The sequence below is a fragment of the Mytilus trossulus genome, chromosome 13, assembly GCF_036588685.1.
Source record: "Mytilus trossulus isolate FHL-02 chromosome 13, PNRI_Mtr1.1.1.hap1, whole genome shotgun sequence".
Taxonomy (NCBI): Eukaryota; Metazoa; Mollusca; class Bivalvia; order Mytilida; family Mytilidae; genus Mytilus; species Mytilus trossulus.
In genome coordinates this window covers 31,953,109-31,980,843 of record NC_086385.1, presented here as the reverse complement: position 1 = coordinate 31,980,843, position 27,735 = coordinate 31,953,109, and the positions used below count along the sequence as shown (strand labels likewise).

At 34.3% G+C, this 27,735-nt stretch overlaps 2 protein-coding genes across 2 annotated transcripts; both read right to left on the bottom strand.

Annotated features, from left to right (window-relative positions):
- Positions 1–4,184: 4,184 nt before the first annotated feature.
- LOC134695191 (collagen alpha-2(VIII) chain-like) lies at positions 4,185–6,170 on the bottom strand. The gene is made up of 2 exons (XM_063556402.1): positions 5,724–6,170; positions 4,185–4,647 (listed from the first exon to the last, which is right to left on the bottom strand). Exons 1-2 carry the CDS (start codon positions 6,073–6,075, stop codon positions 4,208–4,210), a joined length of 792 nt encoding a protein of 263 aa, XP_063412472.1. The 5' UTR covers positions 6,076–6,170; the 3' UTR covers positions 4,185–4,207.
- Positions 6,171–7,831: 1,661 nt separating this feature from the next.
- On the bottom strand, positions 7,832–12,851 carry LOC134694833 (uncharacterized). Its single transcript, XM_063555901.1, has 2 exons — positions 12,774–12,851; positions 7,832–10,122 (listed from the first exon to the last, which is right to left on the bottom strand). The coding sequence occupies exon 2, from the start codon at positions 10,119–10,121 to the stop codon at positions 8,475–8,477; it is 1,647 nt and encodes a 548-aa protein (XP_063411971.1). The 5' UTR covers position 10,122; positions 12,774–12,851; the 3' UTR covers positions 7,832–8,474.
- Between the last annotated feature and the right edge of the window lie 14,884 nt (positions 12,852–27,735).

The window sequence follows — 27,735 nt, the reverse complement described above, 5'->3', positions numbered from 1 at the left end:
TTTGTTTGGGAACGGATTTATATTGGCGTTGCCTTTTGTCCAATCCCTTTGTTTAAATGTATGGTATGATTTTGAAAATTCAATAAAAAAGACCCTTCAAATTACAACGCGCTTAGAAATTCTGTTGAGATTTTTCTTTATCTTATATATAGTCTTTTTGCCTATTACCGTTTGATTCTGTAAGTATCCACTTTTAACACAAGTTCTTTCCCTTTGTCAATTGTAGACTGGTTCTGTACAGTACAAAAACGGTCTGCTGCCTATGCAAAGCATGAAAAGATGAGAATGAAATACATGACTTTTTTTTTAATAGGCGTGATTACCAATTTCAATGTAAAATAAAATAACAATTTAATACCAAAATTTATGATAAAAGAGATGATTTTTCATTTCCTATTGTTAATTATCAATTTGTAGAAGGTGACATTCTCTTGTCACCATCTAATGGTGTTTGTATATCTCAACTTGTTCGATTCGCTCGTGTATGTAACAACGTATTTGATTTTAACGAAAAAAATCTCTGTATTATAACACCAGGATTTTTGATATCACAAACAAGTCAAAACATTGTCTAAATTTTATCATCGGTACAAGGACATCATTCGTAAATATAAATCAACATGCACAAATCTTATACGTTCAGGTATTTCACATCCAATCTTTTATGGTAATATTCTTTACTAAGCACAAAAATGTCGGTATTCACCTCTAAACCTAACCAAACCTTTAAACAGACTTATTCAGAAGGGATATAGTTACGATACTGTTGTTAGATCATTAAATATGGCATATTTTGGTATTAATATTGATTCACTCATAGGGTCTTTGCATCGAAAAAAAACACATTTATTTTAAAACCAGTTTGGCATTATACGGGTTATGTTCTTCTCATATATTTAATGATGGTATGATATATACGTAACCCCTAACGTGAGGGATTGTGCTTGATTGGAATATGATGAAGACATAATCTTTCAATCAGTTTAATTGAGGTCTTGAAATGGCATGTCAGTATAACTGCTAGAGGTCCTTTGTTAATTTATGTATAATTGTCATTTTGCTTAGTTTCTTTTGTTACCTTTTCTGACATCAGACTCGGACTTCTTTTAAACTGAGTTTTACTGTGCGTATTGCTGTGTGGTTTTTTTCTTCTTCATGGGCTAGAGGTAAATGTATAGGGGAGGTTTGAGATCTCACTAAACATGTTAACTCCCGTTGCATTTTTGCGCCTGTCGCAAGTCAGGAGCCTCTGTCCTTCGTAAGTCTTGTATGATTTTTAATTTTAGTTCATTTATATATTTTGGAGTATAATGTCCATTTTCACTGAACTAGTACACATTTTTGTGTAGAGGCCAGCTGAAACCCGACTCCGGATGTGGGATTTTCTAGCTGTGTTGAAGACCCATTGGTGGCCTTCGACTGTTTTCTGCTCTTTGGTCGGGTTGTTGTCCCTTTGAAACATTCTTAATTTCCATGCTCAATGTTATTGGTATAAAAAGTTTAAAGCTAAACAAACGATTAAATGAAATTAACGAATTTCACACAACTGAAAGATTTTACACATTGCGCTCAGATAAACTTGCTCTTTTCACTAGCTCTTCATTGTCAGTGGAAAGGTTTGTCCCTTCTAAGAGAAACAACTCATAAAAGGGATTTCTAATAACAATGTTAATTAAGGGCAATAGACTATTACATATCAACAAGAGCAGTTGAATTTTCTATGGTTTGTAATGACTGAGCCCTATGTATGTTAATCATTTATAGACAACTCAAATTCGTGTAATCTGAACCTTGAAAATTATTATCTAAGACTACAATATTATCATGATGATCTTTACAACCAGACAATGACTTTTGGTATTTTGAGCACAGTAAAGGTGTGACAATTTTTAATCTTCATGCAATGTGATACGTAGTATATACTTCATTTGTGATAGTACTGTTCGACCTTTTTGAAAAGGTACGATAAGGAACTTAGTGTATTAGGTAATTCTAATGTTCGTTAGTCAGTAACACACTTAGATAGATTTCTCGGTAATAACCTATAATAATTGATGTTGGTCCAAAATCGAAACATGTACGATAAAAAAAAATGAACTCTTGTAGCCAATAAATAGCTCTATCATCATAAAATAACATTTGGTGGGACTTGTTGGCCTAACTATCCGAAAGTATTATTTGTTAGGAATCGAAGTTGTTTGTCCAGAATTGGTCCCCGGTTAACCCGCCAACAATTTTTAAGTTGTTCGTCCATGTGTAAGCGGATATTATCAACCCGCTGGGGAAAATATGTCTCTAAACCGCCTATAGTCGAACAAAAATATGACTTAACTTACAGAGGCCATCAAAGATCTACCACCACACATCCCCCTATTTTAAATTCAAAACACAATTTTGCGATTACTGTCTTGTATTTGAAGCTGTGCCCGCTTCATAATGTAATACAATTTGATAAAAAGAAGATTTCTAGGTGTAAAATGTGAGTTATTTTGCTTTTTAATAGGGAAATTGCATGTCAATACATTCTGGAATTCAAAATGTCTGCTTCCGTAGTTACAGACAGGGAGATAGAGAATTTTACGCTTATTGACATCCAATCACCACCATTGATGCAAAATAATTGCATTATAATTGCTATTTTATGACAAAAACAAACAACAACTGACGTGTTTCTTGACTTGGAACAGACATCCCGCAAACATGTTTAATTCCGCCACAATCTGTATGTTTGTGCCCGTCTCAAGTCAGGAGCCTGTAATTCAGTGGTGGTCGTTTGTTGCTGTGTTACATATTTGTTTTTCGTTCATTTTCGTACACAAATTAGGCCGTCAGTTTTCTCATTTTGAATTGTTTAACATTTGTCATTTCGGGGCCTTTTATAGCTGACTATGCGGTATGGACTTTGCTCATTGTTCAAGGCCGTACGGTGATATATAGTTGTTAATTTCTGTGTCATTTGGTCTCTTGTAAAGAGTTGTCTCATTGGAAATCATACCAAATCTTCCTTTTTATACACACACATGTGCCGGTGTTAATTGTTTGGGGATTTGTAATCACAACATATTCCCCGTTGAGATGGAGTAACAAATTATTTGTAAATACATACAATAGATTTTTTTTACTTTATAATAACGATATAGTAAACTATACTCCATGTAAGAATGCTCTAATTTTTTAAATACAAGCTCAATGTAGATGAAATGAAATCATGTCATCCAACTCTCTAATATGTTTTGCTTCAGGAACATTTTCGTTTCGAGTGTACCTGTTGTCAGTCAATCCAGAAACACATGTTAGACACACTGAAATCGGTAACAAATGTTTTATTCAACGCTAATTGTTTATAATTTATGAGAATTGAGTTCTGAAGAATAAAGACCGGGACAAATTTTATTAAACGTGCAGCATCTGTTTGACGGAAATGAACTTTATGTGTCATTTGTGTCATTTGCTCTCTTGTGGACAGTTGTCTCATTGGCAATCATACCACATCTTCTTTTTTTATATTTGATCTTTTGATTTTCGTTTTGTATATTGTAGAAAAACGATGGATGTTGTTGGTTGCTGTCTGTCATATTTGATTTGCGTCATATATTACTAGCTTAAGTTAGTTTTCTCTTTTAAAATGTTTCATTTTTTTGCTTACTTAACGGTTTACGTTTTGCTCATTGTTGAAGGTCGTACGATGATCTATTATTGTTTAAATCCATGTCCTATGGCCTTTTGACATGTTGAACAGGATCTGCTTACCCTTCCTGTGCACATTAGCTTCATCACCCCCAGTTTTTGGTATGGTTAGTGTTGCTCAATCTTTAGTTTTCTATGTTGTGTTCTGTATACAGTTAGTAACTGATTTTGTCTTTTGGTCGATTTTAATGATTTGCCATTGCATTGTCAGTTTGTTTTCGACTTATTTGTTTAAATATTCCTTTGGTATCGTTCGCTAAGACGGTTATATCATTGGAAAGTATACCACATGTCCTTCTTTTATGTAGTGGACTCAATTTAAAAGTTAATTTGTATTATATAATCAGAATCAGAAGACATTTGAGACCTCATTGAATCAAAGCAATATTATTGAAAAGTGGCTGTTTTCCCTGACAAGAAAGTCTTTGCATCAGAGCGATCAAATCAGAAACTATTCTTTACTTCTAGATTTTTTTTATTTCGAATTGTTTCTTTTCCAATAATCAATTCTCCTTGGAATTCAACGTAATAGCCAGCCAGAAAATGATGGCCAACCATGCTCATTACTATGAATGTATCCATCACCAGCATATGAAGAATGAACGCGCACAAAGACCGAATCGCCTTTGGTAACGCTTGCCACAACGGTCCCACTTACAGAGCCATCACCGCCATCCCTTGCTCGAAGGAAGGTGACCCCATAAACAGCGTTGTTTATCATGAGTTGGGTAGGATGTTCCCCGAAATAAACTCGGGTTACCCATATGAATACGTAAACCCCACTTGTTGGTGCGGTGAAGATTCCGGTCACGTGGTTGTATCCGTTTCCTACATTGGTAACGGAGACGTCGTATATTAATGTTAGATGAGCACTAGGGTTAATTTCTGGATGGGACATGTAGGAATAGAACGCAACAAGTCCATCGCTGGCTATGTTATCTTGTGATAAAACAAAACGCTCTGAAAAATGAGAGTCGTGTAGTTAGTTACTTTACCTCGAACTTTATCATTCGATTTTGCCTTCAACAGCCAGTGTATTGAGTTTTTGTCATAAATTGATAACACCATATTCTTTCATTTGCATTATATTAACAGTATTTTGTATTTTGTAATTTTGCCTTTGTTTTTTTTTGCTTTGTAATCGCAAAAAAAAAAATAATGCCCCTTGACATGAGGTATTCTGTTATTTTTACAGGTATTGTGTATTTATAACTTCGCTTAAGTTAACTAAATTGAAAATGTTTGCTACATGTAGCATTGTTATTTTTTAGACGAAGAACAATGTCTAAAGCGATGTTCAATTGTTGTATTCTTAAAGTTTTAGGCCATTTTTGTCTGATTCTGTATTTTATTTTCATTATTCACTATTCTTTATATTTCAGCACCCTTATTATTCTCTATTCTTGTTTGCCTATTTTCCCCTATTCTGTATATGTTTTCCCTTTATTCTCCACTTTCGGTGAATTATTCTCTATTCTGTAAACCCCCATCCAGACCCTCATGAAATTGGTAAAAAAAGATGGCCACAATTCTTTATTGGAATGCTTAAACTGTGTTCATGGACGATTTCTGTATGCGTTAAATTCAAATAGATACTGTAAATTCAGAAACTTTTGCAAAGTTTTTATTGTTGCGAAAATTGCGATTGGATAGATGTCGCAAAAAAATTGCATTTTAAATTTTGAATGCATTTTTTGCATGCAGAATTTTTTGAAATCGTAATATATACTTTCGCATTGAACAATCGCAATAAAAAAATACTCGCAGCGTTTGTGAATTAGTACCAAAAATTTGAAATTGAAGTGTTACCTGGAAATTAAAATGTTGTTTTAAATATGTTCATCTTTACAAAAAAATCTTTTTTCATGACTGTTGAGGTGAAATTTTAAATTATGTTTTTTGGGGTATTTTAATTTCAATTGAATTATTAGTTTATTATGTACTTTTACAAACAAACTACTTTTAAGTCTAGAATCGACAGTTATACTATCCTTTATCAAAATATCAAAGTGAGAGAGTTTAAACCTTTAAGTTACCTTTCCGAAAAATTGCATTCAATTTAGGATTAACAATTTCTTTGACCAATCCATCTATTCCACTTTTATAATCCGTATTTTCCTGCTTATCCACATTTTCTTGTGGAGAAATATTACTGCTTTTCGCAACATAATCCTTCGGATCAAAAAATTTCCCAACAAAATTATTTTCAATCACTTTCAAACGACGTTCCAGTTTCCGACGGTATTCTATGTCAGTCTTCTTATCGGTCATTAAATCTTGAATATGGTTACTTTGGATAGTAACTGTTGTTTCAAGATCGCATATCCGGGCACTTTGTTTTTGAACGACATTATCCAATTTCTGAACGGTCTCCCGCAATTCTAACATTTCTTTATAGATGATTTTCAAATCAATTCTTTCGTTATCAAGTTTTCCATAAACCTGGCGTATTGTAAGAAAAATAAAACTTAAACAAAATTGGAGTTTCATTGTCTTTAGAAAAGGAACATGAGGTTCGGTAAGTAATCTAGCAGTATTTATAAGTTCTGAATATTTCGATAAGAATCAACCTTGCAAATGAACTTTAAATCTTCATATATCTTATTTTCAGTTCAAAGGCGTAGAATCTGGTACAAAAGGAGATAAGTGCTTCCCTGCACTATTCAGTAGAAACAAGATATAAAAAAAAAATCAAAGAGGACACTAATTATTCTCTTCAATCTACAAATATAAATTAGATGATATTTTGGATATATGTCAATAAGTCTGCAACCGAATAAAGAAAATTTAACAAGAAAACCTACAGTACAGGTTTGATATGCATAAAGTTACATGTACTTAGTTTAGATTTGTTCCGAACGAAAGGATTGTTCTACATGTCTTACGATAAAGTAGTACTACGATAAGATATCTTGCATATCTTACTTTACTTGAAGTACAGCCTAAAAACACACCACAAGGTCAATATTAGTTTATAGTATAAACAATGTTTTATCATACTACTGATAAATATGTAATCTATTACTAGACTTAATCACGAACCCAATACTTAGTATCACAAAAATCTCTAATCTTCAATTTTTGGCCTATTTTCCCCCTAATCATTCTGCACATTTTGTCAATTAATCTCTACTCAGTAAACCATATCTAGATCATCTTTCAATTGTTACACTATTTCCTATATTATTGTGATGGCTACGTCAAAATGATGTTTAATACTAGACAATGACTCTCGGTATTTCAAACGCAGTGATTGTGTGACAAGAAATTAACTTCCTTGAATGTGAGACATAGAATATACTTGATCTATGTGATAAAAACTTTAACATCGTTCGCCTTTTTGAATTCAGGAGTCAGGAGTATAACAGTTATCACTTCGTTTGATGTGTTTGAGCTCTTGATTTTGCCACTTGATTAGGATTTACATCTAGATATTGACTATGGGAATAGGTTGAAAACAACACTTTACGACAAAAGATATGATTTCAGCTTCACAGTAGTGAAGTATTTGGAAGCTGAAAGCATCACTTCGTAAATTTTACGGACGCCATCACAAGTTGGTTGACCGTTATGGAATATCTGTTATAAAGATGAGATCGGATATGTTCATTATGTCGTAGTTTTTGCTGAAGTTGCAGTCCAACCAACTTGGAACTTAGTACACATGTTTCCCATGATATCATCTTTCTAGTTGTAATGCCAAATTAGACATTTTCCCCCATTTTCATTGTTCACTGAACATATAAAAAAATAGTGCGGATGGGCATCCATGTACCGGGAACATTATTATTGTTTCTAATTGTTGAATGTTATTCGGTTACCTATACATTACTTTCAGCTATATAGATGAAAGAATAAAAAAAAACATTGGTTTTTAAAGTCAGCCTTTAGTCTTTATATTTTAACAACTGGTGCTTTTTTATTTGTTTAGTTTAAATGAGGAAACATTCAGGTATTTTTTTTTTAAATATTTGATCTAATTATAGATATCTCAAATTACTGACTCACAATTTTGGTCTTTTATGAACTAAAATAGAATGTGTGACCAAAATATGCATACCCATCCTTTATAGTACCCTTTTCTTGCTCAGTGTGCAAGTTTAAACAGTTACTTCCGATTTGTACAAAAAAAAAACGATCAATATATTTTGTCTAGATTGTTTAATGTGTTTATATTTATTAAAAGTCTTACATCTATTACACTTCATATTTAAATATATATTGGATCACTTTCGGTATTGTTTAACAGCTAAATCTGAAAAGTTTAAAGCAAAAGTAAAATTAGAAAATTCGGCTGTACAACTCATTTGTCATTTAGATATAAAAACTTGTTGTTTATATTTCGGCTTATCACCAACATGACCAATGATAACAGTCATTTTAGTGTTCATTAGCTAGTCTTCAGTTTATAGATATTGATAGATTTACCATAGTCGTTTAAAACTAACAGTTCTCCTATTTCATTGTTGTCAGATATACCGGACGGTCCATTGATGCTATCATCATGTCATGTTTCTGTCTATCATTAGATATTCTATGAATGTTGTTTGCTGTATTTCCTGATACATACACATCACCACGGTTATCTACAGTTACAGCATTATACCTTTTTATTGAATCCATTCGATATGGTTCAACAGCTAAATCGAAAAAAATTAAAGCAAAAGCAAAATTAGAAAACTCGGTTATATAAATCAATTTGTCGTTCAGGTACAAAATCTTATTGTTTATCTTTCGGCTAATCACAAATACTTAAAGTCATATAAGTGTTCATTAGCTAGAGTTCATTAGGTTTTATAGAAATTGATAGATCTACCATAGTCGTTTAAGACTAACAGTTCTTTTGTTTCATTGTTGTAAGATATACCGTCCAGTCCATTGATGCCATCTTCTGCTGACAAGACGATGTCATGTTTCTGTCCATCATTAGATATTCTATGTATGTTGTTTGATTCAAATCCTGATACATACAAATCCCCACGGTTATCTACAGCTACACCAAAAGCACCTTTCAGGTCAGGACTGTTGTATATCTCACGTTCTTTTCCATCCGAAGAAACTAAGAATACTTTATTACTATCTAAGTCAGTACAATACACATCACCATCCTGATTGGCACAAATATCACAAGGATCAAATGTTGTTTGTATTTCTTTAAGAACTTTACCATTGATATTCACAATGGTTAGAGTGTGAGATTTATTTTTTACCCAGATCTTATCCTTTACACAGGTGATTCCAGTACACCTTCCTTCAACTTCAATTCTCTTTCCAGGCTTCAATGATGTCAGATCGATGATCTGGATACCTGCTTCACAAACAGATACGACAGCATGGGTTTTGTCATATAAACTAAAATGTTTTGGTGTATAATCCAATTCAATCACGTTGGAATTCGATCCATCAAGTGTACAAACAATAAGTTGCTTGTTAACTTGTTGACTGAGGAGTAACCTATTATCAGAAATAAAACACCCTCTAAAGATACTTACGCCAGTACCTAATTTTGTGGTCGGGAATGAATGTGCCAGTGATAACTTTCTTTTATCCCTATTGAGAAATTGACCTTGTTGATCGATATCTAGTACAGGCATTTGGACTTGGACATTTTCTACCGTTATCGTACCTAAGTCTTGGACTAGTTTCTTCATTTTCGACTCAAATTCTGACGGATGATATTTAAGTATCGGAACAGTAGCTGTTTGGATTTCTCTGATTTTTAATTCTTTTTGGTAAGCTTTTGCATCTAGAAATTTTACCACCTGGAATAAATGAACTTCTGATGTATGTTGCTTCAGTGAATGTAGATCACTTTTCCATGTAGACAGCGAGTCTGCACTGGATTGTATGCTATCTTTATTTCGGGACACACTCTCAGTACAATTTGCATACTTAAAATCAATATCTTTATGTATCTCTGCTTCTAACGTATCTAAATAAGCAATGACTTTCCGTTTGATTTCAGACACCCTTGTCTTTATTTTGGTACGACTCTTTTCCAAATCTACAAGTGTTTTCTCACTTTGACTCCGTCTGTTCTCTGTAACTTGACATAGGTTTGAAATCCTTCTCTCTAGATCAGAAATAGCGGTACCATCTTTCACGCCCCTGGCAGCTTTTTCAATTGAAATGATAGACTTGCAATTTTGATGTGATATCGGAACACATGACACGCAGACTACCTTGTCATGTTGACAGCAGTACAGTGCAATCTTTTGATCTGGATGCTTGTCGCAGTTCTTGGACAATGTAAGAAGTGACGAACTGAGTTGTTGTATCTCTTTCATTGGTACTACCTTGTGAGGCGGGGACATCCTTTCGTGAACTCTAGAACACGTCTTGCATACAAGTTCACTGCAGTCACTGCACCAAGATACAGCTGTAATGTCTTCATCACTACGCTGACAACCAGCACAGAATTTACTGTCCGCCATTCTGTAAGAATAAAAAAACATAGCGTCTGCAGTTAAGATATTCACTAAAAGAATGAAAAGTGTTGCGGCCTTCTTTGACCTCATATGGTCTGTAAAATATAAACATAGATAGTATTTTATCTTATTGCATTTTTCAGAAGAAAAGATATAAAAACATTTTTATCCTTTTAAAGCGAGAGTGATCACTCTGACCTGTCCCAACTACTTATCAGATAAAAGCTGAATAACTGCAAGTTTTCAAGAAAAAAACAAGAAATCTAGAATGAGGTCAAAAACTAAATGTTACACAATTACAGTACATCAAGTTTTCCATATTATATAAGACAACATGATAGTTTGTGACACTACAAAATATATTTCACATTATTAAGAGTGTAAAGAATTTCTAGGAATAAGTCTTTTGAAAAAATAAAATATCAGTTGGAATAAATAGACGAGTAAAAAGGTAAAGAACATAGTACGGAAATATAATACTGTTATCTTAATATCGTAAGAAAACATCAAATGGTGAAAATAATGAACTCTTATAACAATTAAAACAAATGGGACTCGGGAGGGGATTCCGTGCATTAGCGTCTTTGGTCAAGACAAATGTCAAAAACATTGTCACACATAATATCGATTCGTATTTACCAGAGATTAACACTGTCATTTTTGATGTGAAGTAACTACATGTATAAGCAAATTCAAGGGAAAAATTGGTATATGAACACAGCTTTAGTGTTTGCGTGTTCATTATAATGTCCCCATATCTTTTCATTATAATGCAGAAACGAATAACGTCTTTCTTGAAAATGTCAGTATACTACAAATAAAGGGCGAAAGATACCGTGCAGAGGAAAAAGTAAAATCACAAACATACTGAACTCAGAGGAAAATCAATTTGGAAAGTCCATAATCACATGGCAGAATCAAAAAAACAAAACGCATCAAAAACGAATGGACAAGAACTGTCATATTCCTGACTTGGTACAAGCATTTTCAAATGTAGAAAATGGTGGATTAAACCTGGTTCTATAGCGCTAACCCTCTCACTTTAATAACAGTCTCATCAAATTCCGCTACATTTAAATGATGCGTTAAATAAACAGTCACAATTAATAAAATAGTCAAAATATGGGTACATCAGTCATCATCGTATAACAATTTTAAAAGGAACAATTTAACAGGACACAAAAACATCTACTATCTACGAACACATGGATTGATTTGAGTGTTGACGTCAGAAAAAATATATACGTCACATAAATTTGTCGTTCAATGTGCATACAAACAATTTTAAAATTTACATAGGCAATGTACGCATACAGGGTTAAAAAATCAAAAGTATGTAAGAATAAATTACAGAAATATACCGAGATTCAAACTAGTCCAAAAGTTATACATAGAATTTATGAGAATCCAAAACTTTTAAAAGGAACAATTTAACAGGACACAAAAACATCTACTATTTACGAACACATGGATTGATTTGAGTGTCTGACGTCAGAAAAATTATATACGTCACATTCAAACTCAAAGATAGAAAATAAACAGACAACGTCGTGGATAAAAAAGAAAATAAACAGACAACGCCGTGGATAAAAAGAAAATAAACAAACAACGCCGTGGCTAAAAAGAAAATAAACAAACAACGCCGTGGCTAAAAAGAAAATAAACAGACAACGCCGTGGCTAAAAAGAAAATAAACAAACAACTCCGTGGCTAAAAAGACAAAAAAAACAAACAACACCGTGGCTAAAAAGAAAATAAACAAACAACGCCATGGATAAAAAGAAAATAAACAGACAACGCCGTGGCAAAAAAGAAAATAAACAGACAACGCCGTGGCTAATAAGAAAATAAACAAACAACGCCGTGGCTAAAAAAAAATAAACAGACAACGCCGTGGCTAAAAAGAAAATAAACAAACAACGCCGTGGTTGAAAAAAAAATAAACAGACAACACCGTGGCTAAAAAGAAAATAAACAAACAACGCCGTGGCTAAAAGGAAAATAAACAAACAACGCCGTGGCTAAAAAGAAAATTAACAGACAACGCCGTGGCTATATAGAAAATAAACAAACAACGTCGTTGCTAAATAGAAAATAAACGAACAACGCCGTGGCTAAAAAGAAAAAAAAACAAACAACAACGTGGCTAAAAAGAAAATAAACAAACAACGCCGTGGCTACAAAGAAAATAAACAGACAACGCCGTGGCTAAAAAAAAGACAACGCCGTGGCTAGAAAGAAAATAAACAAACAACGCCGTGGCTGAAAAGAAAATAAACAGACAACGCCGTGGCCAAAAAGAAAATAAACACAACGCCGTGGCTAAAAAAATAGACAACGCCGTGGCTAAAAAGAAAATAAATAGACAAGGGCGTGGCTAAAAAAGAAAAAAAACAGACAACGCCGTGGCTAAAACAGAAAGAAAATCCAGACAATTCAGTATCTCAATTAAAAATAAAAACACCTCAATATGCCTTTGCATGTAGTTTTCAAATAATCATAACATACACACTTTTTATAATTTATTTTAAAAATTGCGGTTTGTAAGCTACTTTGAACAACCTTGGTGACCGACGTAAACAAACAATTTGCTTTGTCATCTTTATCATTAGAAGTTTTACTTTTCTATTATAAATATGATTGTTTGATTTAACTTACCTATCCAGTTTGTTTAAAACAAAAACTTTGTCTTTTGCTTTAATCAAGCAAGGTAACTTAAAATTACTTTCGTTTTCAGTGGAAATTCCCATTCAATTAAAGGGAGATTATTTAAATGCTCCAAAGGTGATTTGACTGAATCGGTGGTTAAATTTAAATCGCATTTGTATTAATGTTGATAAAAAGAAAAAGATATTTAAAGACCGTGAAGCTAACCAGTTTGTGAGTACAATTATTTATAGTAAATGGGTCATTACAAATGTTCTGTCGCTTATATAGTTGCCCTAATGGTTACACAACATACCGTTTAGCGGGTTATTTTTGCGTGTTCAGATCTGTATATAGGGCGTACATCTACCCGAAACATATGACAAGAAAAGGGAAATATATTATTTTTTCGCCATAATTATATTGATTGCAAGCTTTGTATAAACTAAATTACACATCTTTAATAAACAGTGATTTCATGGGAATGGGAATGGGCAGGGATACATTAGCGGTGTCTTAAGAGCGGCGTACAGTGAGAACATCTACCCAAAAGATAAGAAATTAAAGGGAACTCAGTAATCAACAAATCAATCTATGTTTATCTTCGAAAAAATTAGCTTATATTTAATTCCTGGATTACTATGCATTAATACATGTACCTGTGTCAGGAAACTAAGTTTTATCTGAAAAGCATGTGAATGTCTGAACAATCAAGTCGTTCAGTCATGTTCACTTCGCTTGAAATTATTCCAATAACTTATTAGATACTTTTCAGAAAAAAATACGTATGATGTTGGTTTCTGCAACTAAAATCAAAAGGATACTGAAAGTCTAGGCATAGACTGAACAGTTCTTAACCGACAACAACCAGATTGTCTTAACAGTGCTGAATTTACCTCAAAGAAATTGAAAGACTAACAATTACTTAAGGATAGACCTTGGGTCATGGCGATAACTCTTTATACCAGTTATGCGTTTGTAAAAGTCAAGTTTCGTCAATATCTTTTAAGCATTTCCCTGAAGCAGACGGGAAATTCTATGTAACCTAGAACTTTATAATGTATATATGAAAATTGTACATTAGAATGTTATATTATGAACCTTGCTTTGTGCTAGTATGCTAGTTTGCACTAAACCTAAAGACATTTCTCTTAACACGTTTTTGTATCTTAGACTAATTTAACGCTTGATTTGACCTGGCTTTTGGGAATTTATAACCTATAAAAAAGAATGTCAAAAACTGTATTAAAATCTGTTGTTTGACCTGTCTAGGAATTGAACATATAACCTATTAACCGTCTTGCGGCACACAACTAGGAGACTATTCAGACGGAATGTACAATCAAAATGTCTTGTGGCACAAAACTAGGAGAATATCCGGACAGATTGTACCATCACATTTTCTTGCGGCACACAACTAGGAGACTATCCGGATATATGTACAATCAAAACTTCTTGCGGCATACAACTCGTAGACTATCCGGACAGAATGTTCAATCAAAACTTTTGTTTTGTGCCCTTTATAGCTTTTTGTTCGGTTGGAGCCAATGCTTCGTTTTGAGGCCATACTTTGATCTATGGTGGTTTACTTTTACAAATTGTGAACTGTGTGGAGATTTGTCTCAATGACACTCATACCACATTTTCGTATGACGCTCATATTAAAAAAAAGTTAAAAAGGCCTTGTTACAATTTGAAAAATGTAAACCATTATGTCTGTTCGGCATCTATTCACATGTTGGTTTTCTTTTATTGTTTATATTGTATTTCATAGAATTTATTTTAATCTAAATACTATTAAAGTATTCAATTGTTTTATTTACTCTTACTCCTTCACTTACTCACTCTCAAACATTTGTGTAACCGTTCACCCGCTCATCCATCTAATTCTCTCACTTGTCTTTTCGCTCATTCTACCACTTACTTTTATTCCCGTTCTCTAGCTTGTTCATACACACATTCTCGCTCACTCATCGCTTGGTCATCCACTAACAACTCACGTTTCTCTCGCTGACTCATGAAGATACTCTTCACTCATAATTCTCTAACTGTTCCATTTACTCAATATGTTGCCGCATATCAACTTAACCCCTGTCATTTCCTTGGTCTCTGTCTCATCTACTCACTTCAATGTTTCGCTTGCCCATTTATTCACTCATTCCGTTTCACTCACCCATGCACTCTATCGTTCACCTACTCTTGCGTAGCCTCTCACCCTCATCCTTTAACCCACTAAACATTCAATCCACTAACTAATTCTTTCACCCGCTCTTTCACTTATCTACCCGGTTTCTGACCCAGTTTTTCCACCTTGACACTCAGGCATCCATTCACTCACACTCGCTAATTCTCCTACTCTAACACTCAGCATCGCCTTCACTCCCCTTCAGTTTCTAAATCTCACATCCTCACTCTCTCTCATTCACGCGCTCTCTCTCGTCCACTCGCTTCACTCAATCCGCCCTTTTCGACTCTCCCTTTCGCTCTCTACCAATCTCGCACTCTTGCCCACAATCACTCTCTCCCATTCTCGCTCAATCTCACCCCAACTCTCAATCTTTCCCACTCTCTCTATCGCTCTGTTCTTCTCTTCGCTCTGTTGTACTCTCGCTCTCGCTCACTCTCTCTTGCTTACCTACACTCGCTCTGTTCCACTCTGTCCAACTCTCTCCTACTCTCGCTCTTTTCTACTCTCGCTCTTTTCTACTCTCGCTCTTTTCTACTCTCGCTCTGTTCTACTCCCGCTCTGTTCTACTGTCGCTCTGTTCTACTTTCGCTCTTTTCTACTCTCGCTCTGTTCTACTCTCGCTCTGTTCTACTGTTGCTCTGTTCTACTCTCGCTCTGTTCTACTCCCGCTCTGTTCTACTGTCGCTCTGTTCTACTCTTCGCTCTGTTCTACTCTTGGTCTTTCCCACTCTCTCAATCGCTCTGTTCTACTCTCGCTCTCTATCTCTCTCTCTTGCTGTCTACCTACTCTTGCTTACCCACTCTTGCTTACCTACTCTTTGCTTCACTCCTTAGAAACTGATGCAGGCTTGATATGTTCCTGTGCAATTTGCAGCCGAGCAGGAGATACATCATATCGGTGTCTGGAACAGGCAGTGCTTACGTTCTGCTCCGTTAAGACTATGAATGAACAAGTCCATCTTTTCAGGAGAACATCACTGCCGACCAGTATCCGACAAAGATCGGCACCCCCACCTTCAGTTAGACTTCATTATTAGAGGAGTAAATCATTAGATTTGACGTGACACATTTTATTTCAATAAAAATTATGTTTGCTGTGGTATTTTTCCTATTTATTACTTGCAGTTTAATCTTCATAAAGGAATTGTATGTTATTTTGCTATCATTTGCAAAATGGTTGTTTAACAGTCTATTCACTTTTTTAGTGTAATTGGCTTAAGAGGTTTCAATTGTTTAATAATGGAGAAAATTACATCTAGACATATTAAGGGGTGATAACTATAATTGATTGTTTTTAAATTCAAAAGAATTGAGAACGTGTAACGTGTAATCAACACCTCCTTTCGTGTTCGAACTGGTTTCTTGATAGAAATTAGTTCAAAACCATCCACTGTCCTGACAGCGAATCGGTATTACATATTGAGAATTCCGATTGGACTTAGCATTGTTAGATTTTTGTTTTAACTCTCGAAAGGTATGTCATTTGGTATAGCCTTATGAATCCTGACCATTAACTTGTCATTTTGAGGAGTATCATCAATTGACCTAGAGTTCCCAACCGTTCCCAGCCTTTCAAATGCATCCTGGCTTTTTTTTTTGTTACGTTTAGCAACCAACAATCAATCAATCAATTATTTTTTTGTTTTTTCGGAGGGGGGTGTAGAGTTTGTGTTGCTCAATATGTAATTTCCCATGTAGTGTGTAGTGTTTTGTGTTTATAAATGATCCGTCTCCTCGTCTTTTATTGTTTGTCCATTGAGAAGTCTGTCTTTCTTTAACATATAGTATTTCATTCGCACTATGGTATCTCCACTCTTTTATTATTTCTGTTCTTCTGGTATCAAAAAGAGAATTTCCCGAAAGAGAAAGGCGAACGTGACCAAACGGGAAATGAAAAACTCACAAGTCAAAGACAACGGACAACGCCAATCCAAAATACGAAATATGACAAAAGACAAACAATATTTTACTTAAACACATTTATGTTAGGTAAAACAAATTCAATTTAAGCAATAACATAACTGAATATTAAATAAACACAATGTTAAACACTACCGAACTTTTAAAATATCAAACAGACGCTTCTCGATAATACAGAACTATAAATTAACTAAACGCAGTTTTTGATATAGCAGAACTATAAATTAAACAGATGCAGTGCTCAACATTACAGAACTAGAAATTAAACAGACGCAGTGCTCAACATTACAGAATTATAAATTAATCAGACGCAGTGCTCAACATTACAGAACTATAAATTTAACAGACGCAATGCTCAACCTAAGAGAACTATACATTAAACAGATGCAGTGCTCGACATTACAGAACTATATATTAAACAGACGCAGTGCTCAACATTACAGAACTATAGATTAAACAGACGCAATTCTCGATATTCCGTTCGTCCGTTCTTCCGTCTGTTCCGCTTCAGATTATAGTTTTGGTTAAAGTTTTGGTTAAAAACCCAAAAAACATTTTGGAGGTACTTTTTTATGAAGTTGAAGTTTAATCAACTTGACACTTGGTACACATGTTCCCTATGATATGATATTTCTACTTTTAATGCGAAATTAGAGATTTCCCCCATTTTCACGGTCAACTGAACATAGAAAATAATAGTGCGTATGGGGCATCCGTGTACTGGGGACACATTCTTGTTTCTAATTGTTGAAGGCCATTCGGTAACTTATACATTACTCTCCGCTAAATAGATGAAAGAATAAAAAAAAAACATTGGTTTTGAAAAGTCAGCCTTTTGTCTTTATTTTTAACAACTGGTACTTTTTTAATTTGTTTAGTTTCAATGAGGAAACATTCAGGTAATTTTTTTTTAAATATTTGATCTAATTGTAGAAATCTCAAGTTACTGATTCACAATTTGGTCTTTTATGAACTAAAATAGAATGTGTGAACGAAATATGCATACCCATCTTTACATTGTTCCTCTCTTCCTCTTTGAGCAAATTTGAAAAGTTACTTCCGACTAGTACAAAAAAACCATATCAATATATGTTTCTAGATTTTTTAAAGTGTTATTATTTATTATAAAAGTCTCCTATTCATTACACTTCATATCTAAATAGGTATTGTATCACTCTCGGTATGGTTCAACAGTTTAATCTGAAAAAGTTTCAAGCAAAAGCAACATTAGAAAACTTGGTTATATAAACCAATTTGTCATTAAGATATAAAAACTTATGGTTTATATTTCGGCTAATCACCAATTCTCACATTTTAGTGTTCATTAGCCAGTGTTCATATGTGCATTGGGTTTTGTAAATATTGATAGATCTACGATATTTCTTTACGACTAACAGTTCTTTTGTTTCATTGTTGTAAGATAAACCGGTCGGTCGATCGATGCTATCGTCTGCTGAAAAGACAATGTCACGTTTCTGTCCATCATTATATATTTTATATATGTTGTTTGATGTATATCTTGCTACATACACATCCCCACGGTCATCTACGGCTACACCATAAGAACCGTCAAGGTCAGGACTGCTGTATATTTCACGTTCTTTTCCATCCGAAGAAACTAAAAATACTTCATTACTGGCTATGTCAGTACAATATACATCCCCATCTTGATTGGCACATATATCATAAGGATCAAATGGTGTTTGTAATACTTTAAGAACTTTACCATTGATATCCACCATTGTTATAGTATTATATTGATTTTTTACCCATATCTTGTCCTTCACACTGGTGATTCCACTACAGCTTCCTTCAATTTTAATTCTCCTATCAGGCTTCAATCATGTGAGGTCGATGATCTGGATATCTGCACCACCTACAGCTACTAAAGCATAGTTTTTGTCATATAAACTTATATTTTGTGGTGCATAATCCAATTCAATCCTTTTGGAATTCGATCCATCAAGTTTACAAACAAAAAGTTGTTTCTCCCTGTACCTACAGAAGAGTAACCTATCATCAGATATAATGCATCCTCTAGTGATACCTACTTCATTTCCTAATTTTGTGGTCTGGAATGAATATATCAGCGACAACTTTATTTCATCTCTAACGAGAAAATGATATTGTTTGTCTATATTTAGTACAGGTTTTGTACTTGGACATTTTCTACCGTTATTGTACCCAAGTCTGGGACTAGTTTTTTTAATTTTCGACTGAGATTCTGACGGAAAAAAAATTAGTATCGGAACAGTAGCTGCTTCGATTTCTCTGATTTCTTATTCTTTCTGGTAAATTTTTGCATCGAGAAATTTCACCAACTTGAATAAAAGAACTTTTGATGTGTGTTGCTTCAGTGAATTTTGATCACTTGTCCATGTATACAGCGAGTCTGCGCTGGATTGTATGCTATTTCTGTTTCGGGACACACTCTCAGTACAATTTTTATACTTAAAATCAATATCTTTATGTATCTCTGCTTTTAACGTATCTGAATGAACAATGGCTTTCCGTTTGATTTCAGACACCCTTGTCTTTAATTTGGTACGACTTTCTTCCAAATGTACAAGTGTTCTCTCACTTTGACTCCGTCTGTTCTCTGTAACTTGACATAGGTTTGAAATTCTTCTCTCTAGATCAGAAATAGTGGTACCATCTTTTACGCCTCTATCAGCTTTTTCAGTTGAAATGATAGAATTGCAATTCTGATGTTATACCGGAACACATAACACGCAGACTACCTAGTCATGTTGACAGCAGTACAGTGCAATCTTTTGATCTGGATGATTGTCGCAGTTCTAGGACAATGTATGAAGTGAAGAACTCAGTTGTTGTATCTCTTGCGTTGGTATTACCTTGTGAGGCGGTGACATTCTTTGGTGAACTATAGAACACGCCTTACATACAAACTCACAGCAGTCACTGCACCAAGATACAGCTGTAATGTGACAACCAGCACAGAATGTATTGTCAGCCATTCTGTACGAATAGAAAAACATGGGATCTGCAGTAAAGATTTTCATTAAAACAATGAAAATGTTTGCGGCCTTCTTTGACCTAATGTGGTTTGTAAAGAGTTTTTTGTTAAATTTAGAAACGAGAATGGAAATGGGGAATGTGTCAAAAAGACAACAACCCGATTATTGAACAGACAACAGCAGAAGGTCACCAACAGGTCTTCAATGCAGCGAGAAATTCCTGCATCCGGAGGCGTCTTTCAGCTGGCCCCTAAACACATGTATATACTACTTCAATGATAATGAACGCCATACTGAACTCCAAATAGTACACAAGAAACTAACATTTCAAATAATACAAGACTAACAAAGACCACGGATTCCTGACTTGGGACAGGCGCAAAATTGCGGCGGGGTTAAACATATTTATGAGATCTCAACCCTCCCCGTATACCTCTAGCCAATGCAAAAATGTAAACTCATAACAATACGCACATTTAAATTCAGTTCAAGAGAAGTCCGAGCTGGACATAGATATATATAGGAAGGTTTGGTATGAGTGCCAATGAGACAACTCTCCATTCAAATAACTATTTATAAAAGTAAACCATTATAAGTCAAGGTACGGTATAGATAGAAGTTATCAAAGGTACCCGGATTATAAGTTAGTACGCCAGACGCGCGTTTCGTCTACATAAGACTCATCAGTGACGCTCATGTCAAAATATTTATAAAGCCAAACATTTATGTCAAGTAAAAAGTTGAAGAGCATAGACATACATAGACATAGACGGTATTTTATCTTATTGCATTTATCAAAAGAAACGATATCAAAAAAAAAATTATCCTATAAAAGCGAGAGTGTTCTCTCTGACCTGTCTCAACTCCTTATCAGATAAAAACTTCAGACAAAAAAAGAAACTTTATATCTATAAGTTTTTCTTTTCAAGAAAAAAAAAGAAATCAAGAATGAGGCCAAAAACTAAATGTTACACAATTACAGTACATCAAGTTCTCCACGTTAAATAAGACAACTGGGTGATAGTTTGTGACACTACATAATATATTTCACATTATAAAGAGTGTAAATCTTTTGAATAAATAAAATATCATATACTACAGTTGGAATAAATAGACGAGTAAGAATGTCTTAAATAATTTAAGAAAATTGGAAAGAAGATAGTACGGCAATATAATAATGTTATCTTAATATCGTAAGAAAACTTCAAATAGTGCAAATAATGATCTCAAGTAAGAATACAAAAAACGCAATGTAGAGGGGAGTCTCTGCATAAGCGTCTTTGGTCCAGAGAAATATCAGGAATATTGTAAAAAAACAGCATCGATTCGTATTCAGAGAAAAATACTGTCACTTTTGATTTAGATTAACAGTTTCTATTAAAAAAAGTGAAAATTGGTATATGAACACAGCTTTAGTGTTTGTGTGTTCATTATAATGTCCCCATTTCTTTTCACCATAATGCAGAAAAAAATAACGTCTTTCTTGAAAATGTCTGTATATTACAAATGAAGGGCGAAAGATACCATGCAGAGAAACTTTCAAACTCGTAGATAGAAAATAAACACACAACGCCGTGGCTAAAAAAGAAAACGAAATCCAAACAATTCAGTATCTCAATTAAATATAAAAACACCTCAAAATGCCTTTGCATGTAGTTTTCAAAAATTATTATATGTTATTTTAAAAATAGTGGTTTGACATCTACTATAATTAACCTTGGTTACCGACGTAAACAAACCATTTGTATTGTCATCGTTATCATGATCATTAAAGTTTTACATTTCTATTTTGGAGACTAGTATGATTGTTAGATTAAACTTACCTGGCAAGTTTGTTTAAAACAAAAACTGTGTCTTTTGTTTTTTATCAACCGAGGTAACTTAAATTTACTTTCGTTTTCAGTGGAAATTCCCATTCAATTAACAATTATTAAAGGGAGATCATTTAAATGTTTCAAAGGTGATTCGACTGAATCGGCGCGTAAATTTAAATCGCATTCGTATTTATGTTGATAAAAAGAATAAGATATTGTAAGACCGCGTAGCTAACCAATATGTGTTTACAATAGTAGATTGGTCATATCAAAAGTGTTGTCCCTAATATAGTTGCCTTTATTGTTACACAGCATACTGTTTAGCGGGTTAGTGTTAAGAGCTGGGTATAGGGCGTATATCTACCCGAAACATGTGAAAAAGGGAACTATGTTATTTATTGCAATAGAATTAAATTTATCAAAGGCTTTGTATTAATTACCTTACAAATCTTTAATAAACAATGAGTCCATTGAAATGGGGCGGGGAAACATTCACGGCTGGTTAAGAGCGGTGTATAGCGCGTACATCTACCCAAAAGATATGAAAAGAAAAGGGAACTAATTTATTAACAAAATCAATCTACGTTTATCTTCGATAAAATGAGTAGTGAATAAAAGGACATTAAATTCCTGGATTACTGTGCATTGATACCGGTGCCAGGAAACCAAGCTTTATCTGAAATGATGTGAAAGTCTGAACAATTAAGTCGTTCAGTCATGTTCACTTCGCTTGAAATTATTCCAGTACTGATAAGATGCTCTTCAGACAATTGATTATGATGTTGACGTATACTAGTACACACAGAAGGTAGCTGAAAAGTATTGACATAGACTGAACCGTGCTTAAAATACCTCAAGGAAATTGAAAGTTTTACAATTGCTTAAGGGTAGACCTTGGTTCATGACCCAGATAATGCATAGAACACGTATTAACAATTGATATTTCAATATTGTATTCAACTGTGAAATGTATGCATAATAAAACGCACATGAATTAATGACAGCTGATTCGAATTGAAATACACATAGTTAATTTTCCTGCATTTGATGTCTTATCCTGGACGAAAAAAGTCTCAATTAAGCCAATAGCTGTTGCTGTATCTCAGCCTCATTATAATGCAACCAATCATAATCCATACGTGATAAGTAATATATTCAAGATGGCGTGTATTTCGAATGAAACTAATAGCTCGACCCCGTTATGCGAAGCAACAAGACTTACAATGTACTGTGCGCACTGTACGTCCGTCGGCATATGTTACAGACATATAATTTAGAATGTTATATTGTGAACCTTGCTTTGTGCTATTATGCAAGTTTGCACTGAACCTGATGACATGTCAAAGAGCACGTGTTTGTATCTTGGACTTATTTGAATCCTGATTTCACCTGGCTTTGGGAACTAGCCCATAAAAAATAAAAAATAAAAACTGTATTAAAACATTTTGTTTGACCTGTCCAGGAATTAATCATTTAACCTCTTAACCTTCTTGGGACACCGAACTAGGAGACTATTTTGACCTAATGTACAATCAAAATACATTTACACACTCCAGTGACTGATTCTAGAGGGACAATTTGATGTGAATTCTGAATTTATTCACCATCACTACCGTCATTTCTAATGCTGGTCTAGTGGACAGTCATTTTAAATTATAAGTTTACACATATTTTTTATAGTGGACTGGGAAACAAGTTATTACAACTTAAGTAATATAAATCCCTTTCAATAATTGCGGGTGCGAGTGCTGCCTTGTAGCGGCATTAGCCTGCTCTTTTTCGAAATATACAAGGGTGTTTTTAACGTGCAAGAGGTATTGGCTCTCTCTTAATACGGGTCAGCCATTTATCGTCCACTTCCGACGGACTATCATCGTTTCCTCTAGACCATACTCGCAATTGGTGTCAATGGAGGGCTAAAAATTCAGACCCTGAAATTTTATCCCCGGAGCGAGAATCAAACCAGGAACCTTTGCTTTTGTAGTCCGATGCACCTTTTTTTCTCTTGATAAAATGTTATTCAAATATATACAATGAAAATGTAATAGACAGTACCTGGTGCCACAAGCAGACAGTTACATATCAACTAAAAAGATAAAAGTAGTGAAAGATGTATTTTCTTAACAATGTTAAAAAGAGTTGAAATTGGGAATCAAACAATATAAAATTTCTTCTTTTATAGACACTAAATCTTCGCTGGAAATTATTCCAATACTGATAATATGATCTTCAGACAATTAATTATATAGGTATTCTCTCTAGTCCTTCGTGTAACTCGGTGAATGTGATGAATATTTTTAACTCGACTCCTCAACGTAGACACAGTCATGGCCATCGTCATTATACATCACCTTCTCTGCATGATGTCTCTATTAATGACTTGCTGCCATTCATACAAAAACCGTTAGGTATTCATCACATTCGCACGAAACTTTATTCATTACCCCTTTCAAAACTTCATTCTCTGTTCAATTTATGTTTGGAATCCACTGTTACAAACCCTCATTCAAACCAATATAAACTTCAAGCTATAATTTCGGATATTGCAAGTCACAGACTTTTCAAGCCAGTTCGCATTGGAAAAGACGAAAAAGAGAAAAGATCTTTTCTAAATCTTTCCTTTGCCAACAAAGGTCTCGATGGCGTCAACCTTAGCAATATCCTTCATCATAAATTAGTTCAATCGAAAATACCTCCTTATTTCAAAGACCAGTCTGTACCAATAATTTCTTATACCTATACCAAACCTATTGCAACTACAATTTTCAATTACAAACGCGTTTTGCAGGATCTCGATATTGGCGACTTCAAGTCTAAACCTCCTGATTGCACTTGTGCTAGTTCCCAATTCACATATAATCCTGCTGGCCACGTTATTACCGGTGACCTTAACATTGTTAATAACACTTCTCTACGAAATGTGTTATTGAAAGGTCCGAAATATCGTGAGCCTAAATCCATCAATTGGAAATACAACTTTAAAATTTTGATTGATTCAGTCGAGGATTATGCCAGGCAATGAGCTAAGCACGAGAAGGAAGACGTAGACACTTTATCCGAATGGATTAAGGCAGTGAGGTCGTTAATACAAATCAGAATTAAGAAACTGAATGGGTTCATCAATGCCCATGCTATGTCAATCTTTAAAGACCCAAATGTTGCAAAACACCTATCCGACCTCCATGATAAATATGTTGTTGTCCCCGCAGACAAAGCCCCAAATAACATCGTTTTGTCTGTAAAAGTCATTACATTAATTGCTTGATAAACGAATTAGGTATAGACAATTCACTTGGAAACTCAACATATACCCTCATGACACTTACCAAAGAGGAAATCCTGGATAATCATAGGTCTGTTCTATGTTCCTTTGGTATTTCAACCAAAGATGAAGAACTGGATCTTCCATTACTGTATTGGATACCTAAACTACATAAGTGTCCTTACAAAGTAAACAATTGCTGGGTCTTCCAAGTGCTCCACGAAACCTCTTTCTAAATTATTAACATCTATTTTATCAGCAATCAAAGACGGGCTTCAAGGTTATTGTGAAACTGCCTATTCTAGAGGTGGCGTGAATCAGATGTGGATACTTAAAAATTCCAAAGATCTTTTAGAGTACATACAATCTAACTCTCTTTCATCTTGTAACAGTATTAAAACATTTGACTTTTCTACTCTTTACACAAGTATTCCACATTCCAAACTAAAAGAAAAATTAAAAGAGTTGGTATTACATTGCTTCATAACAAAAAATGGCCAACGTAGATACAAGTATCTTGTCTTAGGGAGGGATAAATCCTACTTTGTAAAGAATCATTCTGATTCAAACAAAAAATTCTCTGAAACCGATATTATCAAGATGCTTGATTTCTTGATGGACAACATATTTGTTACGTTCGGAGGACGTGTTTTTCAACAGACTGTCGGCATCCCAATGGGAACAAACTGTGCCCCTCTACTTGCCGACTTGTTTCTTTATTATTATGAGGCTGACTTCATGCAGGAACTTCTTAGGATCTTAGGAAGAAAGATAAGAAGTTAGTCATATCCTTTAACTCTACTTGCCGCTATATAGATGACGTTATTTCACTAAACAATTCAAAATTTGGTGACTATGTGAAACGCATCTATCCCATCGAATTGGAGATAAAGGATACTACAGATACATTTAAGTCGGCTTCATATCTTGACCTACATCTAGAAATTGACAATGAGGGTCGGTTGAAGACAAAACTTTACGGCAAAAGAGATGATTTCAGCTTTCCAATTGTGAACTTTCCATTTCTAAGTAGCAACATTCCAGCAGCACCTGCATACGGGGTATATATCTCCCAATTGATACGATATTCCCGTGCTTGCATTTCCTATCATGATTTTCTTGATAGAGGGTTACTGCTTACAAGGAAGTTATTAAACCAAGAGTTCCAAATGGTGAAGTTGAAATCATCCCTGTGTAAATTTTACGGACGCCATCACGAGTTGGTTGACCGTTATGGAATAACCGTTTCACAAATGATATCGGATATGTTCCTTACGTCGTAAATACAATCCCCTTCCCTTTCATGAATGTGACCTACCGAATTAGACTATTTACCGGATTTGTAATCACATAATCAACACGACGGATGCCACAGGTGGAGCAGGATCTGCTTACCCTTCCGGAGCACCTGAGATCACCCCTAGTTTTTGGTGGGGTTCGTGTTGTTTATTCTTTAGTTTTCTATATTGTGTCATGTGTACTACTGTTTTTCTGTTTGTCTTTTTCATTTTTAGCCATGGCGTTGTCAGTTTGTTTTAGATTTATGAGTTTGACTGTCCCTTTGGTCTCTTTCGTCCCTCTTTTATGATGTTGATGAATACAAGTACAAACAGAAATAAACTGAAAAGTATCGCCATAGACTGAACAGTGCTGAAAATACCTCAAAGAAATTTAGAGATTTTCATTTACTTAAGGGTAGACCTTAATTGGTTCATGGAAATAACCCTAAGGCTTTAAATCAGTAATGCGTTTGTAAAAGTCAAGTTTCGTCAATATCTTTTAAGAATTTCCCTAAAACAGATAGAAAATCATCTTTATAACCTAGAACCTTAGAATGATTTTATAAAAATTGTTAGCACAAACGTATACAAAAAGCTATGAACTGCTTCACTGTACACTAATTTAAGATTATATGTGTTCATGTGGTTGTTATATTAATAGTGGTATTTTTAGATATTTATCAATATTAAATAGATGTACATTAAAAGTGTGCGTTATACTCCCATGCTTTTAAAAAAAGTGTTGAAAATTACAAAAAATAAACATTTAGACACGACTCTTGATGTGTACATTTCTGGAAGTGTGCCTATATTGTCAGAAGTTATAAAAGACAGATAATGCATATTTGTAAACATTGTAGAAGAACATTGTTTAGCAAAGCAAATCGTGCAAATTGCAGAGTAACAAAGCAATTAAACACGTATAATTAATGGATATTTCGATATTGAATTTAACTGTGAAATGTATGCACAATAAAACGCACATGCATTTCGGAAGCTGATCGGAATTGAAGTACACATAGTTAAGTTTCCGGCTTATGATGTCGATCCTGGACGAAAAAAAAACCTCAATTAAGCCAACAGATGTTGCTGTATATTCGATTCATTATTATGCAACCAATCAGAATATATACGTGATAAGTAATTTATTCAAGATGGCGTGCATTTCGACTTAAACTAATAGCTCCGCACCGTTATGCGAAGCAACAAGACTTACAATTTACTGTGGACACGTATCAACGACAGATCTGATACTTAACGTCCATTGGCATATGCTAGAGACATATAATTTAAAATGTTATATTGTGAACCTTGCTTTGTGCTAGTTTGCAAGTTTGAACTCAACCTGAAGACATTTCACCGGGCACGTGTTTGTATCTTGGACTTATCAAATTCCTGATTTGATCTGTCCAGGAATTAAACATTTAACATGGAACATGGAACTCGGAGACTATTTGGACAGAATGTACAATCAAAATACATTAACACACTCCAGTGAATGATCCTAGAGGGACAATTTTATGTGAATTCTT